At 48.1% G+C, this 20,422-nt stretch overlaps 1 protein-coding gene across 1 annotated transcript in view; it reads right to left on the reverse strand.

The window, feature by feature from the left end:
- NXN (nucleoredoxin) overlaps positions 1-20,422 on the reverse strand; it is a 68,676-nt gene that overhangs the window by 4,171 nt on the left and 44,083 nt on the right. Inside the window, exons 2-7 of the mRNA XM_083715208.1 lie at positions 19,070-19,187; positions 18,311-18,444; positions 17,546-17,646; positions 15,778-15,884; positions 10,062-10,241; positions 3,482-3,606 (exon numbers count right to left, since the gene is read on the reverse strand). Of these exons, the coding sequence (XP_083571334.1) occupies positions 3,482-3,606; positions 10,062-10,241; positions 15,778-15,884; positions 17,546-17,646; positions 18,311-18,444; positions 19,070-19,187 (765 nt within the window). The remainder of the gene's footprint in view (positions 1-3,481; positions 3,607-10,061; positions 10,242-15,777; positions 15,885-17,545; positions 17,647-18,310; positions 18,445-19,069; positions 19,188-20,422) is intronic.

A 20,422-nucleotide genomic window follows, 5' to 3' on the forward strand; every position in this document is an offset into this window, starting at 1 on the left:
TTTATTCCTCTTTTCCCCTGGTTTTCTGGCAGGAGATGCAGGCAGACGCGACAGCCACGAATAAAAGAAAAGCAAAACGCACCTCCTCAGTGCCAGGAGCACAAACTCTCTGCTTTTCACCCCCAGCCCTGTCTGCAACATGGCCACTGCCTACCTTTTGGGGATGTTGTTGAGGGCTAACCTAGGCACGTGAAGGGCTTAGACTCTCCTACGTATTAACTGCATCAATATCCTACCTTTCCGACAAGTACAAGGCAGCGTACAGCTCCTCGTTTTACCCCACGACACCTCTGAAAGGTGGGCTAAGCCGAGGGAAAGTGTGAACTTCATGGCTGAGTGGGGATTTGAAGCCGGATCTCCCTGATGCTACTTTCTGAGCCCAGAGATGGCAACCCCAGGGCCTTCCAGAGAGCCCTGGGCTCCAACTTCCATCATCTCTGACTGGTGGCCATGCTAGCCGCCGGGGCTGATGGGAGCTGAATTCCAAAGTGCCTTCAGGTTCATCATCACGACACAGTGGACCTTGAACTGCTCCTCTGCTAAATAGGCAAATATTATTTATTACTCGTCCACTCTTATCCAACCCTGAGTGCCCCCCTCTTTCTTTGACCGCAGCTCTCCACCCCCCACCCCTCTTGCCAGCCTCCATCCATCTTGGTCTGCCTCTCTGCCTCGACAAAATGGCGGGCGCCCATCCCTCCACGCCCAAAATCCCATCAATGTCTGGAGCACGCAGGCGCGGCAACAGGGGGATGGGGGAAACGCAGGAATCGTCAGCCAAGTCCAGGGGTGCTCAGAGACGCTGCCCCTTCCCCAGTATTGTCTGCAACCAATCCTCCTCAGTCCGACCCAACGGTGCTGGGCGCATTATAGAGGATGGAAGAGAGCATCTTGGAGAGGCTTTCTGCACCAAGGGGGCGAGGAGGCATTGTTGCCAGATGCCGGGATCAGAGTTCTCCGAAATCTCCGATTCCCACTCTCCGACCAGCTCGAAGGGCCTCAAAAAAAAAAAAAGGCTTGACATTTGTTCCGTCTTCCACAAAGGACCCTCCGTGCCCCAAGAAGCCCCCCGGGGTCGCCGTGTCGGGTCCCCGGAGGCAAGAGGGCGTTCCCAGCACCTTCGGGGGCCAAGGCCAGCTGGCGAGGGGGCGGGTCCGGCCAACCCCGTATTATCGGTGCCCAACAGGTGCGGGACTAGGGAGTCCCCCCCTTTCACTGCCCCCTATTTATTTCACCCTTCCCTTGTTCGTTTATTATTTGCTTTTAAAAGGGGGGAGACGGCACAGGGAAGCTCCGCCCACCGCAAAAAAGCGCAGTGCTCGTAAATTAATGCGGTGGACGTGGTGGGAGCCGCCCTTCCTCCCCCCCCGCGCATGTGCACGTCCCCGCAGCCCCCTTTCGCTCGCAGGGTTAGCGCAAAACAACGCCGGGGGGCGTCATCCAGGAGCTACAGCGTGGGTGATGAATGGGTCATTCAGGCGGCTGTCAGGGAGCCTGCAAGCAGATGGCGTTGGAAATGAATGAAGGGCTGTGTTTGTCAATGTGGGGCTGGTCCGCGGAGGGGCTTTGGGGGGAGAGCGAGAGGGAGAAAAGCAGGAGGAAGGGGGGGGGAGAGAAGGGAATTTCCCGGGGCTATCTGGGAGGGAGGGAATAGGGTGCAGGAGACCTTTGTTATAGAAGGCATTTTTTTTACAACAAGGAGCGCATTCAGAAATCCCAAGGGGTGGGTGGCAGGCAGGCATCTCAAACATGTTAGGGGGTCGCGGGGCAGGGGGAAGCGGATGGACGGAGGAGCAACAAAGGTCTGGAAAACGAGGGGTGGTCTCTGGCAGGAAGGGAACGCCGCGTTCGTTTGGCTCGCTCGGGAAACAAGGGGAATGGTTACATGTCCCATTGGCCCCCTTGGAGCTGAAAAGCTGAGCCATGTCTCGGTCAAGGCCCCCTAATTTACATACTCAGCCCCCAAAACTCCTTAAAATAAAAAGGAGTGGGGTGAGAGAACATAAGGATCACATTGCTAGATCAGGCCAAAGGCCCATTTATTGCAGTGTCCCCGGAATCTGATATTCAGAGGTAGACTTTCTGTGGTCAGGGAGGCTCTGTTCCTAACTAATTGTGGGAAATGAGTTACAGTCATACCTCGGCTCCTGAACGCCTTGAGAGTTAAATGTTCCGGCTCCCGAACAATCGAAACCCGGAAATGAGTGTTCCGGTTTTCAAATGTTGCTTTTGAAGCCGAACGTCCGATGGGGCTTCCAACTGGCTGCAGGAAGTTCCTGCAGCCAATCAGAAGCTGCACTTTGGTTTCCGAACGTTCAACTTCCAAGGTACGGCTGTACATGAGAAGCCCTGATGGCTTTCTCAATCCTTACAAACCAACCTGCAAAGGAGGGCCAGTATTAATTTTTGCAGATTGGGGAGGCAGGTGGAGGCCTAAGTTAACAGTCTGTAAAGCCTCGCTTGCTCACTGACAGCAGGCAAAATGCTGAAGTTCCCGTTTCTGGACTGAACCACATTAGATACAAGAAGGGAAGGGATCACATGGTCAAATGCTCCTCCAGACTAAATTTGTTCCACATAGAAAGCTAGAATGTCAGGGAAAAGTGGTCTAGCCTAAGCTTCTCACCCGATAGGCAAGGTTTCCGTTTATTCATTGAGAAAATATTGAACTGTATGAAAGCCACAACCATGAATTGTAATCTGCGATGGTATATTCTACAGAGGACTTCTATTTGATAACTTGCTGTTGGCATGATATAGGCCTTAGTCAAGCTATTATCTGTAAGTATTGCAGGAAGGAGGGCAAGGAAGCACATCTGTAAAATGAGGATAGGAGTACTTTCCTACCTTGCAAGAAAGTTGTAAGCCCACCTAGAAAGTTCACAGCTGGCCTGAGATTTGAACCAGCAGCTTTACAGCTCACATCCTTTGACTCTGGGATAGGAGTCATGGCTTTGCCTTAAGCAGCAGGGGTGGGGAAACTCAGATCGGCCCTCAGGGCTTCCCTATCTGGCCCTCGGTCCTCTCCCTAGGCCACATCCCCTCCCCTCTGTGAGTGTGCAGAGAGTGAGACCCCTGACTTTGGTGCAGCTGCAAAGGAACTTCCTCTACAAATTTATGCTGCATCCTTTGCTCCGCTCACTCTGGCCTCGCCCCAAGCCCAAGCCTGTGGCCCTTAGAAGATCCCTGAGAAGAGAATGTGGCCCTTGGCTGATGACACTTCCTTTGCCTCTCCCCTGGGGAATGCTGGGTCTTGTAGGCTGGTGAGGATGCTGAGTTGTTAAAGAAACCTTGCCCCTTTCCCAGGGTGCGCTGGGGAAAGGGGCAGACGGCCGAGTGTTGCAGCTTTCAGCTTTTAACACAGATGCCCTCCCTAAGAGGAATCAGCAGCCCAAATACATTAGCAGTCAATTATGTCGAGTGCCCATGCAAGACCCACCCTTTCCCCCCACTGCCGCGGCTCCCCCTTCCCTGGCCGTACCTCTCCGGCAACAAAAAACAGCAGAGGAGCCTCTTCGTCTTTGGCTTTGTATTTGGCAATTATTTTCTCGGCAATGGGCTGGATCAGCTGCTTGGCGGCCTCAGACTCCCCGTCGTCGTCAGAATCTGCAGGGCAAGAGATGTGGAGGAAAAATGATCCGCATCAGCTTCAAGGTTCCAGTCCTCACTTTTTAAAAGCAACTCCTGTCGGTGTGTATCCTGGGAGGGCTTTGTGTATGGTGCAGTTTCAGCTACATGGAAGCTGAATGGTACGGCAAAGACAACACCCACACACCCCGGGTGCTTTCTACACTTATGTGAAATTGTGGCATGCATTTGTTACTGGAAAGCATTGAATACACACCCACACACTTCTTCAATCAGCTTAGAACATTATAAGAAGAGCCATGCTGGGTCAGACCAGAGTCCCATCAAGCTCGTGGCCATGCAGCCTGACATCCTGTTCTCATGGGGGCCAGGGAAGCCCACACGGGAAGTGAGGTGCAATGGTGACAGCCCTGTGATCCCCTCCTCCTGGTGATTCACAGGCCTACTGCCTCTTGCACTGAAGGGCACTGAATTTAAAGCAATCTCTAAAAACAAAACAAGCCAATTCCAGGTACTTTTTAAAATATAAATGAATACCTAACAGGGCAATCTGTATAACAGGGTCTGATATAAAGTTTTCGCTTCCCACCTTCCTAAAAGTTGTACGATAGATCACTGCTTTGGGGGTTTCTACAAACAGTCCCCCGTTCCGACCTGCTCCGAGTTAAGGGCAGCGGTTTGGGGCTTTGACAGTCTCTTTGTCTAAAGCTGGCTGGAATGCGCAGGCCTCACCCGCAAGAACCCCGAAGGCCAAAGCCACACTGCTGACTCGATCAGGAACGTTTTGAATGTTGCGGTGCTTGTGTCTGGATTGGCTGTGTAATTTCAACCATGGGGTGTCAGCTTGCAAAGACCCGTGAGATGAGCTCCCTGTTCCTCTCGCTTTTTAAAAAATTTAAACAGAGAACAAGAGAGGCTGAAGACACAGACAATCCCACCCACCCTCCGTGTTTGCATTCGGGGAGAAAGATTAATAATGGGATTAATTTTTTTCTCTCCCCTTCTCCCCCCACCAACAAAGCTAATTGGCTGCGCTCCAGCTCCTGTGCCTCCAGGCTGACCTCCCAAGTAGGTGGCAAATATATACGGCACAAAGCTGATTAATAATAGTCACAGATGCAGCTCTGTGTAAAGACACATACACACCCCTCCAAGCTGTTCTGAGGCTCCTGCTGTTTAATTTAAAGGAGGGGGGGTCACGAGGAGAGAGAGATGGAGAGACGGTGGACTGTAAAACGGGGCTTTGCTGTCGGGCTGGATCGATAGGGGAGGGTGTCCCACAGCTGAAAGGACAGCTGAATTATCTGGGGAACTTTCAGAGCAATTTTAAATGTGTGTGTGTGTGTGTGTGTGTTTTGGGGGGGGTGTCACAGGAAGCGTCTCATCACAACCCCATGAAAATACTGGCAAGAATGCATGATGTGGTCCTGGCTCCAAAATTTAGATTCCAGGGAATCTAAAGCTTCTTTTTTTAAAAAAATAAATAAATCAAGTTTCTAGTCCATTTGGGTGCAAAGATGTTCAGAAAACATGGGAGCAATGCCTGCTGGAAACTCAGAAGCCACAGGGAGGGAGGGTGTCATTTTTGGTATTTAACTTAATGCAGCTGCAATTCAAGTGTCAGAAGGCACCTGTAACTTGCCCGTTGATTTTCACGATGACTGTTTCAAAAGTCCCTTGTCCCTATCCCTTTTTGTTGTTGTTGTTCTTGTTAACTTTGCTGCATTTAATGTGCATTCTGTAGCTGACCTCCCTTGCAATGTTTAATTTCGATTTAGTTATGTTGCTTCATATTTGACTTTCTTCAATCATGTTTCATTCTGGATTGTTTTATTTGGTGTTTAAATGTGTTGTAAACAGCTTTGAGATTTTCCCCCCTTAAAAATAGAAACCGGCACAGAAATGAAAATAATAATGATAATGATAATGATCATAATGATGATGATAATAATAATAGCAGTAGCAGCACCTGAAGAGGAATTTCAGGAGCCAGAGTGGTGCAGAGGTGGGGGGGGGGCAGCTGTAGAACAGCAAGATCTCTATAGAGGTATAGATGCTGTCAGGTGACAAATCTCATCAGCACCTGCCAGAATGGCCAACGGTCAGGGGATGAAGGGGTTTGCAGCTAACAAAATCTGGAGGAAGCCACAGTGGCTACCCCAATCTAACTTTATTTACTTCGTAAAAAAATTATATACTACTTTACTTAATGTGGGTTTTTTAAGCACAAACCTCAAAACAGTTTACAAAAAGAATAATACAATAATGCTATAACCCACCTTGAGACCTTAGGGTGAAGGGTGGGTAAACAAATAACCAATAAAATTATCAGTAAAAACCGTTCTCTGAAAAGCATTCGAAAAAGAACTAAAATCCACAATAAGCTAAAAACAGATTAAAACACATGCCAGCATTCTACATGTCATGTCTGGTTTTGTCTAAACCAGGGGTCAGCAAACTTTTTCAGCAGGGGGCCGGTCCACTGTCCCTCAGACCTTTTGGGGGACTGAACTATTTTTTGGGGGGGGGGGATGAACGAATTCCTATGCCCCACAAATAACCCAGAGATGCATTTTAAATAAAAGGACACATTCTACTCATGTAAAAACACGCTGATTCCCAGACCATCCGCAGGCCAGATTTAGACGGTGACTGGGTCGGATCTGGCCCCTAGGCCTTAGTTTGCCTACCCATGGCCTAAACGAAAAGGTTTTTAGGGGGTGCTGAAAAAAGTACAATGAAGGTGCCTGCCTGATGTCAAGAGGCAGGGAGTTCCAAAGGGTGGGTTTTGCCACATTAAATGATGGATTTCTTACAAAGGCGGAACAAGTATTATGTGGCGCCTGTAATGGTACCAGTTCCACAGATCGAGACAATATATATACTAGGGTAAGGCAAAGAAGTTGAAACAGCCTCATCAACCACAGCTATGTGCTAACTCCCATATCGTCTCCTTATTCTTTTTTTCAGAGAGCAGGGTATAAACAAAAATAACATAAAATAAACCATATAAGGAAGACAGAAAAACAATTTCTTTCTTTGAATTGTTGGAATACTTTGTTTGCTACACGTGTAACAAGTAATGAAATAATGAAGTAATGAAATAGTAAGATACTGTATTAAGATTTTTTAAATAACTGGGTGTTATGTATAAACTACGAAGAAGAGCTACAGATGAAATATTAACTGCTGTCATTCAGGCTAATTCAAAACAGCATTTGTGAACCATGTGCTGTTGTAGCTAACGACTGCATTTAAAATTTTGGACTGTCTTGCAGTTTTATTATGTTTACATTATCATTTCAGCACACTTTTATTGTATTAAGGGGCCATTGTCTGGTATTTTAATATGCACTGGTTTAGAATCAATCTGGGGGGAAAGGAAAATATAAAAAAGTGGAATGAAATTGGGTAAACTGAAAGGTTTTCAAATATTCAGCTGAATTAATTGCACAATTAGCATAGGTTCCTTTTGATATGAGATGGCTGGATTAATTGAATTATCGATTGCCGTGATTATATATATACAGGGATGGAGCATCACTAAAGCTTTCAGTATACATGTATATATAAATTAATTTTTTTAAAAGAAATACAGAAACAACAACAGCCCTAAACCAGGGGGGAAAAAGAAAAAGGACAAGGTTTTCCCTAGGCAGAGTAATGACAGGTACTCATTAGGAGAGGGCTTGACATTTGTCATCATGGCAACAGATAAGAGTTCTAGGTCATTTTCACCCCGCAAGGACACAGCACGACCCACCCCCTAACCGAACCCCTGGAAATGATTCCTGGATTATTTGTTCCCCCCGCTGAATTTCTGCCCCACAGGCAAGCATGGAAGGGGGGAGGATGTTATTATGCTGCTGGGATAACTCTCTTCCAGAGTGGTCCATCATTAGCCAGACAGGGCCGCCCTATCAATCATTCCCCACTCACCCGCAGGGAGCGCAACAATCTATTCCCACCCCCGGCTACAAGAGTCGGGTTCCCGGTGGGCTGGAGGACCCTCATGCAGCAGCGCTTTGCTGAATAAATAAGAAGGGTCACAGTGAGCTCAGCTTGAACAGAGAGCTAGAAAGCGGAGAGGAGAGTGAATTACTAGGGGGCAGCGGTGAGGGGGAGAACTAGGCTGAGGAGCAGAGCTGCCCCATCCCAGTAGGACAAAAAAAGACAGCTTTGTCTAAGACCAGAGACTATTGTGTTTGTTTCACATATAACACACCTCAAGAACTGATGATGACACAGATAAAAACGTATTCCACTAAAATGAAGGGAACTGCTATACATGCTTAAAGCCATAATAAATAAAATGATCGATCTGAAGAGATACCTGATCAACAGACACGAATTCTGTTGATCAGGCATCTATTTGGATATATCATTTTGGGTTGTTGTTTTTTAAAAAACAAACAAAACAAACTTACTGTCTCTGTGCTATTTATTTCTGTAATGAAATCCATATACTGTTTGATTGCAACATAGCCTCCATTAAGCACAATCTGTCACATTGATTTTGTTGGACGTTATCATTTTGTTTTATTTTTTGCATTTAAGCATGTATAGACATTCCCATTCAGAATACATTTCACCTACAGCATTGTGAAAAATTGTATGATTCATTTCGTTGTAGCATTTTAAGCAGCAGCAAGTCTTAATTATCTATCTGTCTGTCTATCTATCTATCTATCTATCTATCTATCTGTATGAGAAACCATTTTTGCCTTTCCCAAAACACTTTTTGGGGAGCTGGGGGGAAGGTAACATTTCAGAGTGAAACAAACCTCAATGGTGCAATCTGAGTGCATTTAAACCCAGATTTGGTACTGTTACAACCAGAAAACAGGAACAAAATGGCGAGAGCCTAGTCTGAATGTCCATGTGTCTTTGGGTCTGTCTGCCTTCGTGTGTGTGTGTGTGTGTGTGCGCGCGCCTAAGCACCTCACAAGGGAAGGACACAACTGTGATAAAGGCAGGAGATGTACAGCTTACACAAGCGGCATTGCAAAAGACGAGCCGTTCCAAGCACTAAACGGTCTCAAGTGTGCGCTCGTGCGAAAAAGCGTTTGTGTGTTTTCAAGGACTTTGCAGACAAAACAGCGCTTTACAAAAGGTTAAGCGTGAGATCAAATCTAAAGCAAAAGAATTAATTACGTGGGGAGGTGTTACGCTCACGGCCCCCGTTTCCCCCCACGGCCGCCGATACAAACCAAGAACTGTTGGGGTTGGTGGGGGGGCTTAGATGTACGTGCCGTGAAAGAAGCGCAATTGGCCCCGCACTCCAGGGGTGTTACAGACAACCGCATTCAGACACAGCTTGAGTCCTCGGTTGGGTGGAGGGGGAGAAGACTCCGGGGGCAGAAACAGGAAACGGATGAATGTGAGGCTTGGAGTGCCGCCATTGTAAGGGAACTGATCAGGCACAGCATGGCTGCAACAGGGGAACAGCTCATCCGATTAAGGTACCACATCACCGTGGGTGGGTGGGTGGGTGGGGTGTTGCTTGCAGGGGGGAGATGTAGCCTCATGCTGAACGGAGATTTCCACTGGGCTGGAAGCCCGAACCCAGATTCAGAACCGGAAACAAGAGCTGTGTAGCTGGTGGGAACACACCAGGGAAGAGAAGATCGCAGCTGCTGTGCTCTTTCCCGGGACTTCCAGCGCAGGGTGGCCTCCAGATGTTGGACTACAACTTCCATCAGCTCCAGTCTGCATGGCTAACAACCAGGAATGATGGGAGTTATAGCCCAGTGATGCCCAAAGAGCCACTGCTTCCCCATGCCTGGGATTAACACGTCATCCAAGCCCGGGAACGGAGTCACAGTCTCTCCTCCTTGACCCACGACTTGACCTATGGCTGCAGGTTGTGGTCACGGAGGAGAAAGCCTAACAGCGACCCCAGGGTTTGGGGAGCACACTAAGCCAGGGATGGGGAAACCTTTTCAAGCTGAGAGCTGCATTCTCTTCTGGACAACCTCCCGAGGGCCACATACTAGAAGTGGGCAGGGGCAGGGGGAAAAGTTGGCAGAGAAAGAAATGCAGATTTTGCCTTTGTATGGTATTCTAGTTTCTAACACATTCACATTCTCTCTCTCCCTCTCTCCTCTATTCTCCACCCAAGCAAGCAATAGGCATGCTCAGAGTTCAAGGGCACATTTCCAGCCAGGCCCATTAAAAAACAAAAAACAAGGAGGGTTTGAAACTGACCCATGAGGATCATGGCTTGGAGAGAGTCCCAAGGGCCAGACAGAGGCATATGGAGGGCCACATCTGACCCCCAGGCTTGAGGTTCCACCTGGTATGTTGCTTCTGGCTAGAAACAGAGTGTGTGTTGCAATCTTGAGGACGGAAAAATTTCCAAAGCCACTTCTACAACTTTCAGGAAGAGAGGTGGTGTTTCTGATCTCTGCAACCTTCCAAGTGGAGAAGAGGTAGGAGAGGAAGTGGCTGCCGCCATTGGGGGAATCCCTTACCTACGAAGAGGACGAGGCAAGGGCCCTCGTTCAGCTGGACGGCGTTGGAGTCGGTCAGCTCCAGGACGGGTTTGGGGTGCCAGGGGAACTCCCGGCACTCGATGTCGTTCAGCACCTCCACCCGGCCTTGTCGCGTGATCACGTCCCCCTTGGGGTCCAGGACTATGAGGGTCGGGATGCCTGGGATAGGGACAAAGATAAACAGCAAGGTGTGTGGGCAAGGTGCATACGAAGAGGGAGACGGTGATCCTCAGTTACAGAGCATTTGCATGCGGACGGTCCCAGCTTCAATCCCCAGTGGCTGGGCAGGACCCCTGTCTGAAAGCCGGCACTGCCAGTCAGTGCAGGTAACACTGAGCTAGATGGACCAATGGTCTTCTGTGGGGAAGAAAACCACAACTTAGTTGCAAAGCTCTTTACTCAGAACCAGAAAGAGTGCAATCTTACTGCATTTGCCCTCAGTGATGGCAGCATATAGCCCAATCTGGCTTCTGGTCACTGTGAGAACAAGACTAAATGTTCCAGTGGCCAGCCTCTTCCTACGCTGCCCTCACTCGCCTTTTGACTTCACTTGCCCTCAGTGATGACATCACATAGGCAAATCCAGCCTTTGGCCTGATTCCACAGCTGGACTCTTCTGATGTTAACTTTCACATACTGAAATATTCAGCCAGTTGGGTGTTTTCCTACCCTCCTTGCCAGCCTCTTTGGATCTCTGGATTGCTTTTGCCTCTCTTCAGGACCCCTACTGCCCTGATCCCCCTGCTGCTTTGGGGGAAAAAAAATCTGACAGGTGTCAAGCGATGTCCCGCCTGCAGCCACCACCTGCCACTCAGCTGTCCAGGAATCACGTTTCCCTAAATTGTGGCTAAACAGTGATGAGCCTGCCTCCTTCTCTAGTAGGCAGAGTGAAACTGATTTCATGTAGGATAGTTAATAAAACTGGGTTTTTTTGTTTTGCGGGGTGAGGTAGGAGAAATTCATTCATGAGCAAGCTCTATGTAGCACTAAGCCAGAAGGATGGAAGTAACAAGTCAAGAGCAATAGGTGCCGCAGGGCTCAAACCTGCAGCTCACCAGGACAGGAGCTGCTTCCTTGCTTACTGAGCCCCTGCCACGCTGGCCAGTTTCGAGGACGGACAGACACCCCACCTCACCAGCCAAGGAGTCAGGTGAGCCACAGGATCACAGGAATCTACCTTACACTGACAAACAAACCACCTTTGCAAAAAGCAAAGTCTTAAGCTTTCATAAGGACTAGGAACTTGCTTTTTTAAAAAAGAAAAAAAGTATGCTGTAAGTTATGTGATGAAATGTGGTATATACCAGTGCATATACCAAGGGCCTTCTGGCGGTTCCCTCGCTGTGAGAAGCCAAGTTACAGGGAACCAGGCAGAGGGCCTTCTCGGTAGTGGCACCCGCCCTGTGGAACGCCCTCCCACCAGATGTCAAAGAGAACAACAACTACCAGACTTTTAGAAGACATCTGAAGGCAGCCCTGTTTAGGGAAGCTTTTAATGTTTAATAGGTTACTGTATTTTAGTGTTTTGTTGGAAGCCGCCCACAGATGGGCGGGGTATAAATAATAAATTATTATTATTATTATTATTATTAAGAATGAATGAATAAAAAATAAATCTGAGATGGATTTTTTTTTTGAGGTGCTGAAATTGATGAGCAACAGTTATTGTTTCTTTTTTGCGGTGCTTTATAGGCACAGCTGTTGCAATCAAGCTCTCTCAGTCAGCAGATCATGACTCTCTTAATCTCAGGGTCAAGGGTTTGGGCCCCACGTTGGGCAAAAGATTCTTGCATTGTAGGGGGTTGGACTAGATGACCCTTGGGGTCCCTTCCAGCTCCCCAATTCTATGAGTCCTCTGGTTCTGTTTTAAATTTCAATATAATATCCTCACCCCTGGCCAAAGAATATGGAGCAGGGTTCACAGCCGGCTGTTGCCAGCCAAGTCTTTGCCAGGAATTTGCCCCACAAGCCGGCTGCCTTCAGAGCTTCCAGCTTATTCCCCACATTGTTTGCATTCTTCCTGCAACAGCTGCTTTTGTGCGGTGACCTACACCAAAAAAAACCAAGTGATGATTCGACACGCAGGGAGAGGGAAATAAATCCCCAAACTGTGTGCTGAGAGGAAAAGCAAATTGAAAAAAAGGCACACAGGAGCACAGCAAAGCTCAGATCTGCTGAGGAGTCTAAGTGCTGCCACTCTGCACGATACCCTGATCTGGAAGAAGGAGGAAGCCAATGATGGTGTCATGGACTAGGAACTGGGGAAACTGGGTCTCTAATCCCTGCTCAGCCTTGAAACGCTCACTGGGTGAAAATGGGTCAGGCTAGCCTACCTCGGAGGGGCATTGTGAGGATTAAATGGGGAGAACCATGTAATAATAATAAATAATAGTAATAATTTCAGCTCCATTAGAGCTGAGAAAGGACTAGGGAACATGAAGCATTCAGTACCACTTGGCACAAAGCCAGCTATGTTTTATTTAGAGCAGACCCACTGAAGATACACTTGGGCCCATTAATCTCATTGGGTCTTTGAGTAAAGTAAAACGTAGCTGGAGGCAAGCCAAAGTCTTTCATTTCATCTACTTCACACCTGGCTTCAGGTTGGTAGATGTTTGGGTTCTAGCAAAAGGCAAAAGAACTCTGACAAATCTTATTTTCAGGGAATGAATGCGGCCCTCCAGACCTCTCTATACGGCCCTTGGGTCTCCCTCACAGGTCACAGCCCTCACTGTCCCTGCTTCAGTATTTTTGCTGTGCTGAGAATGTGCCATTGAACTCTGAATATGCCTCTTTGCTTGCTTGGATGGAGAATAACAGGGGTGGGTGTCTATAAACTAACCCACTGTGAAAAAAATTTTATTTGATGTTCCACCCACTTTCCCCTCTGGCTCTGCCTCCCACTGGCGCACGGCCCCCAGAAGCTTGTCCAGAAAGCAAAGTGGCCCTCAGGCTGAAAAAATTTCCCTTTTTGCAATTATTTTGGCAACAGGGAACCCTGAACATAGGAACCTAGCAAGTGACCTTCTACAGAGTCAAATCACAGGTCCATTTAGCTCAAGATTCTCGCTAGATGTTATTGGACTCCAACTCCCATCAGCCCCAGGAAGCTTGGCCAACAGAGAGGAATCCTGGGAGTTGTAGTTCAAAGATGGCAGTATACCCCCTCCCCCCCAAAAAAGTCTACAGCAACTAGCAATGGCTCCCCAGGGTCTCAGAGAGAGAGAAGGGTCTTTAACCCACCACCTGCCACCTGATTCTTTTAAAGGGAGATTATGTCAGATGCAGAACTGGTGGCTTTCAGCCTGCAAAACCACATGCTCTATCGGTGAGCTACAGCCCTTCTCAAGGTCCGGGGCTTGTGGGGATGAGGGTGGAGCCCTCCCTTCCCCAGCGCTGTGAATGGGAGCTTTCAGACACTCCCCAAATTAAGCTCTCGGGGTCTGTGTACAATTTCCTCCTGCAGATTTGATTTTCTTTTTCCATTTGGCAGAAAAAAATTAAAGTTAAAGCAAAAACCACCTCCAGGGCACAAGGCCAGAGGAACAAGAAAGCCTGTCATTTCCCTACTCAGGAAGGAAAACAGAAGCAGACACACGCAGCCAGCTTGGAACATCTCTAGCATAGCATCTCTAGCATAGCCTTCCTTAGCCTGGTGCCCCTGCCAGGTGCTTTGGACTCTCAGCCATGTTTTGGACTGAAGGTGTCTCCCCTACTTACGCGCAACCAACTCATGTGCAGTGCTGGAAAATAATTAAACAACTCCATTCGAACCCAGACATGGCAGGAGAGAGCTGGAGAGTCCTCGTGACTCATGAGGAGACCCTCCTTGGAGCCCAGAGAGGACATCAGTGGGGGCCTAGGAAGCCCAAGGAGACTGGAGGTTCAGAGGGGCTTTGTTTATGCTGCTCAGCCTCCCCATCTAACAACTGATGTGTGGGGTAGCGCAGCAGCCGTCTGGCTGTGTGTCCTCCAGCCTCTGGATGACCCCAATTCTAGTTGTGGATATTTTTGAATATAGTACTTTTGGTATGGATTGAAGAGAGAGCAGCAAAGAGGGTGTTTGGGGGGTGCGCCCCACTTTACACAATTTCACTTATGCACGCAGGGCCCCAGAACGTTACCTCTGCGTTAAGTGGGGAGTCGCCTGTGTACAGCTCCCACCAGCTTCGTCCAACACAGGCCCAAATCTACTCCAAATAGCTCCAGTTTACTTGTGGGAGCTGAGAAAAAGGGGACTTTCATGCCTCCCTAGCCATGCAAAGCCACAGCCCTTCTTTTGTCCCTTAATGGGAGCCGTAGAGTCAAAAGGTTGCCCTAATTTGCATAGCCGCACCCCTTCCTCTCCCTTTCTTGATCACTCAAAAAGATGTGAAGGAGCTTTTTTCTGCTTTCTCTTCCACAGGTCACCTGTGGAATAGTGGGTGGGGCCAGAGATGAAGTGGGTGGAGCAACAAATGTGAATGCAAACGTTCGCTCTTTCATTCATCTGACGAAGAAAGAGGCATGAACGACACTTTCCCAGGGCAGGCAAAAATATTCAAGGAGGGTACGAAGAAAGGCTGGGTGAAGGGTGTGGCCTGAGGGGTGTCCAGAGGGCCAGATGGAGAGACCTCAAGGGCCGCATCTCAAACCCAAACCCGAAGTTCCCCACTCCACCTCTATGGAGTGACAACAACATTGAGCCCAGAGATTTGGCAAGTATAAGTACATACAACATTAATATTGTTATTAAATAGAAGACATCTGAAGGGAAGTTTTTAATGGTTGATGTTTTATTATGTTTTTAATATTTTACTGGGAGCTGATTGGAGTGGCTAGGGCAACTCAGTCAAATGGGAAGCATATTATTATTATTATTATTATTATTATTATTATTATTAACCACAGGTATTGCTATCCCCTCGTTATTTATTGAAATGTTTACAATTTAGGTTTTTAACAGGGTTAGGTAATTTTGCATATTCTTTGAACCGTTAAATTCCACCCATCCCCAAGATCAAAGGTTCCTTAAGCTGAATTCAAAAATTCTGTTGATAGCCCATGTAGCATTTTTTTTTAAATGGTTAAATCATTGTTCAGTGTCTTTTGGTTCTTGGCAGGGGTGTATTGGTTTTGAGTGTTTATCATTAACTATTTCATGCTTCCTTAGAAATCCCCTAAGGTCACCAGCAGGGCACAGCGGTGAAAATGACAACAGTTAGGCAAAAGGTAGATCCAAGAAAACCTCCCTCTTGGACAGAGTTAAAAGAAGAAGGAGTAGAATGAGGCGAGGAATGCACAGAATGTAAGATGCTGCCTTCTACTGAGTCAGATCATCAGTCCATCTATTCTCAATAATGTCAACACTAACTGGCAGCAGCTCTCAAGGATTCCAGACTGGGACACCTTCCCAGTCCTTCCAGGAAATGTGGGAGATCGAATCTGGAACCTTCCGCAAGCAAAGTTGAGTGTTGTTGTTTTTTACTTTAAGACATTTATAAGAATTTCATACAAGTAAACATTTTATAAGAGTTTTACACAAATATTCCAATAACTGGGATATAAGGAAACATGAACATTACATGTCAATGCTAAACCTAATCAATGACCTTTTTGTTTTGGCACCACCTTTTCTAGCAAGGGCCACAAGTATGTTATGCACGACACATGCAATCCTAGGAACGTTAGTTTTCAAAGAGGGTTTTTGTCCCACCTTGGATGCCGTAGAGCCGGTTGAGACGCGAGCGGCGAGAATCATCAGTGTACGGGACGGCTAGCCAGGGCATCTCGCTGAAATACTGCTTGAATGACTCCTCCGACCTGGAGGGGGCGAAGCAAAAGGAGGCAGCCTTTTACCCTTTCCAGGTGGAACACCAACCCTGCAGTGCGGAACGAGGTCTGGACTGCAGCGGACAAAAGCAGTCTGGTTGCAGTAGCCTTCACAGGACTGCTGTTGTGAAATGTGCTCTTTGCGAAGGGGGATGAAGCTGATCGGTGCTGTGGATTTGGCACGGGGGGGTGGCCAGGCGGCAAGGCAGGGTGACTGTGTGCACCCTATGATTTATAAAAGCGTAACGCGGGTGGCGCTGTGGGTTCAACTACAGAGCCTAGGACTTGCTGATCAGAAGGTCGGCGGTTCGAATCCCGGTGACGGGGTGAGCTCCCGTTGCTCGGTCCCTGCTCCTGCCAACCTAGCAGTTTGAAAGCACGTCAAAGTGTAAGTAGATAAATAGGTACCACTCCGGCGGGAAGGTAGACGCCGTTTCCATGCGCTGCTCTGGTTCGCCAGAAGCGGCTTAGTCCTGCTGGCCACATGACCCGGAAGCTGTACGCTGGCTCCCTTGGCGAGTAAAGCGAGATGAGCACTGCAACCCCAGAGTCGGCCACGACTGGACCTAATGGTCAGGGGTCTCTTTACCTTTAACAACCATACTAAGGTTGATATTAAGGAAACTTACCCATCCATCACTCTGGGGCCAGACACTCCAGCAATGGCACTGCCCACACAGTTCCCCACCCCCAAGCGTACTTTCCCCACTGTAATGAGGACTAGAAACTTGCTCTTCTTTGTATACTGTATATATAAATAAAGCAGGGGTGAAAACCCAACGTCTGTAAAATTGTGGGATATATAAAAACGCTGCTAGGAGGTCCCACAGGGATTCTAAAAGCCACAGGAAGAGGCCACCAAAGAATAGCCTTGCACAATGGAAATGTAGTGCTAAGGTTGTCTGCTGAGTTTGGATTCGAACGCCAGGAGCTGAGCAGGACCCCTGATCTCAAAGCCACACTGCAACTCATTGGAAAAGGACACCCAACTTTACTGGTATCAGTTGGTGTCTTTGAATTCCTTTTACTGTGGATGGGCTTTGTTAATCTGCAGCTGAGAGCCATTTGTTGCATTAGATTCCATCCCTTCCTTTGCTCCTGACTACCATCTTGATGCTTCCCTTGCTCTGCAGGCTCTTCCCTGGGTGTCTCTCTCTCTCTCTCTCTCTCTCTCTCTCTCTCTCTCTCTCTCTCTCTCTCTCTGTCTCTATGCCTGCCTTACCAATCCCTGATTACCTTCTAGGAACTAAACTTTGGCACCTCTGTAGTGAGGACACAGAACCTCTCCAACAGGTAACAAGCCTGGGAAAAGTGCTTATGTGTCAAGGTCCAGAGCTCTGCAAGTTAACATTTCACCAGGCAACGGGTCACACACACCTTTGAACTGTATCTTAGGGACTAGAAACTGTGCTTTAAGAAAACCAAAAGCTGAGACTCCCAGAATGCTTGATTCCACACTCAGAGCTCCGCTAATGACATACAGCCCCTGCTCCTGTCCCGCCTGCTTCTGGCACCCGCTTCCCCAGTGCCATGGACCACCTGCCAATCCATTCTGACTGGCCAATAGCCAATCGCCTTTCATCCCCACGTCCTGTCCCTTCCCCACCAAGCGTAGCAGGAGCTGGTTCCAATGGCAGAGAGGCAGGTCTTACCTGTCTGCGCTGACAAAGACGATCTCAAATTTATGACCGGATTCCTTGATCTTACGATAGGATTCCACTAGTACCCGGGTGAGGCTTCTGCAGGGTGGGCACTGCAAAAGAAATAGCATGGGGAAGGTGGCACATTACTATTACACTGGCAGCCTCATGGCGAGTGGGAATTGCCTACGGGAAAAGGCTTTGGTCAACTGGGAGCAAGTGCTTTTCTCCCCTTCAGGCTCTCTACATGCCAAAAATGACTTAAATAGGTATGTGTAGGCAGGCAGGCTGCGAAACAAGAAACACTGTGGACTACAACCTTCGGCACAAGTAAAGCCGGTGCAATGCAAATAAAGAGTTTAACAATGTTGAGCAAAAGATTCCTGAATTGCAGGGAGTTGGACTAGATGACCCTTGTGGTCCTTTCCAACTCTACAATGCTAGGATTGTATGAACACACTCCAAATGCACTTCATATACATTGCTGGGGGATGCTGGCAGTCACAGCTGCTGTACAAAAGGAGTCTGAATCATCACAAAATTTTCTGAGCCACAAACCATACAAAAATCCCCGCTATTAATTAAAAATAGACTTCTTCCCATTACAATCACTGATTATTCTTTACTTATAATTCATCACTACGTTAGTCAATACATGGCTCTGCTTGTGATGACTCAGTTGTAAGGGGAAGGCACTCTGTACATGCTCACGTGCACCCCCTGAGCTCCATTCGCCACCCACAGCCCCAAAGTGGTAAAGTTAAGAGCATAGCTCACCCAGTGTGCAGAGAAGTAAACGCCAACGTAGGAGCCCTCAAGGGTGCTGCTCTCCTGGGTCTGGCCATTATTTCGGAGGAGAGGCCCAGCAACCACGTCACCAAATGGCCGGGCCCCCCAAGGGAACTCCAAACCTGGAGCAGGAACGGGAGGAGCACAGCATAAAGCAGAGAAACGACTAACAACATCACAGCAGCACCCCATCTGTCTCGACCTGTATCCCCCCCAAAAGAGAATCCAAAATGGTGTCTGCCATCATGCAGGCCCAAGACTGGTGTCATTGCAGGAAAGTGCATTGTGGGAAATAAATATGGCAGCTAGGTTCAGTTGCCAAGCACTGCTTAAACCCTCACAATGGCCCAGGAGATGGAGAAGGCAATTGGCCCACACTTAATCCTCAATGGCATCTCCACCTGGGGCTGAGGAAGACTTCCTGCTCCAAACCCTGGAGAGCTGCTGCCAGTCAGTGTAGACAAAACTGAGCTAGATAAACCACTCCTTATAAAGCAGTATATTGAAATTCTAATTAAATCAGCCTGTAATTCTGAACAATGAGGACTGGAATCTTGCTTTGTTTTTAGGAAAAGAGCTGGAGCTTCCTATGCCTCCAAGAAGTCTTTGGTGAGGTTCGCCTGAGTGCATCGGCTTGCCTCAGTCTCTGCCATGCTCTCAGAAAAGGGCAACCGTGACCCACAAGAGGCAATGATGCAAAGATTTCCTTTGGTGTGACAAGCGAGAGCATTAAACACACAGCCTTACCTTCTGGGTCATCTCGAATTACCAAGAGGCCGTTCCGGCACACAACCTTTCCCGTAGTGGCATCTATAAATATCAGCGAGGGAATGTTGGACACTCGGAACTTGTTCCAGAGTTTCAACTGGAGGGAGGGGGGGGAAAAGAGAGAGAAAGAGAGATGTGGTAATGAACTGCAAAAGCAAGGAGTGAAGTTATACTTAGAATCCCCTTCCACTCTCCCTCCTCCCAGTTGCTGTCTCATGGTTCAAAAGCTCAGACTGTAAGCTCCTTGCGGCAGGGACCTAACTGGCTTTCCCGGTTACAACCAGAGGCCATTTTGAATCGAGATGGTGCACAGAACTGTTCAAAGCAGCGCTGATTTTAATGAATGAATTCAAAACCACACGGATTATTTTGGGTTTCTTACATGTCCCAAGTGGCGCCAGGTATGATAAATTAAATTTTTTAAAAATAAGGTAAAAAGAACAAATGAAGAGACCTGCTGGATCAGGCCAATGGCGCACCTAGTCTCCTCACAGTGGCCAATCAGATGCCCACAAGCAGAACCTGAGCACAACAACAACTCTCCCCACTCATGAATGGCAGCAACTGGTATTCAGAGGCATGGACTAACTGCCTCCAGCAACGGGAGTGGAGCAGAGCTCTTACAGCCAGTAGCCATCAATAGCCTATCCTCCATGATTTGTTCAGTCAATCTTCTTTCAAAGCCATCCAAGCTGGTAGCCATTGCTGCCTCCTCTGGCAACAAGTTCCATTGTTTAACTATGTGCAAGCTGTTCTCTGGCCACTCTCCCCATTCCATGCATAAGATTCTATCATGTCGGATGGCGGTGACACTTAAAAATGCACCATTTGAAACCGCTGGCTTTCCACCTGGCCATGTGCAGATTCGTTCAGAATTGATTCATGAGCAAGGACATCAACCCTGCCAGGTGGTCAGTTCAACCTCGTAAAACTTCAGCTGCAGGAGCTGAAGCGAGGTGGGGTTGTGGGGAAAGCCATACTCTGGAAAACGCAGTCCTCACTCAACCAATCGCTCACCCTGACAACAGCAGGCCTGCACTTTAAAACATTTCTAGAGCCAAAAAGGTTTTTTTTTTATGGAGTTCCCGCAGTCTTTAGAGGAGCTTCGGAATGTGTTTGCAAAGGCTCTGGACGGAGTGTCCACTTAAAGGCAGCTAAAGCCTTCTGTTTATTTGGCCGGGCTTTGCAGCCCTTGAGACCCAGAGGAAGGGCGGCTGGGGTTGCATCAGCTTTCCTTGGCTGGGAGACAGGCGAGCGGGTTTCTCCTCCCGTCGCAAGTCAAGCGATGTGGCAGCAGCTCAGATGCTTAAGTGAGCTGGAGAGGGCCTGCGC

Source organism: Podarcis gaigeae (genome assembly GCF_964106915.1).
Source record: "Podarcis gaigeae genome assembly, chromosome: 15".
NCBI classification, from domain to species: Eukaryota; Metazoa; Chordata; class Lepidosauria; order Squamata; family Lacertidae; genus Podarcis; species Podarcis gaigeae.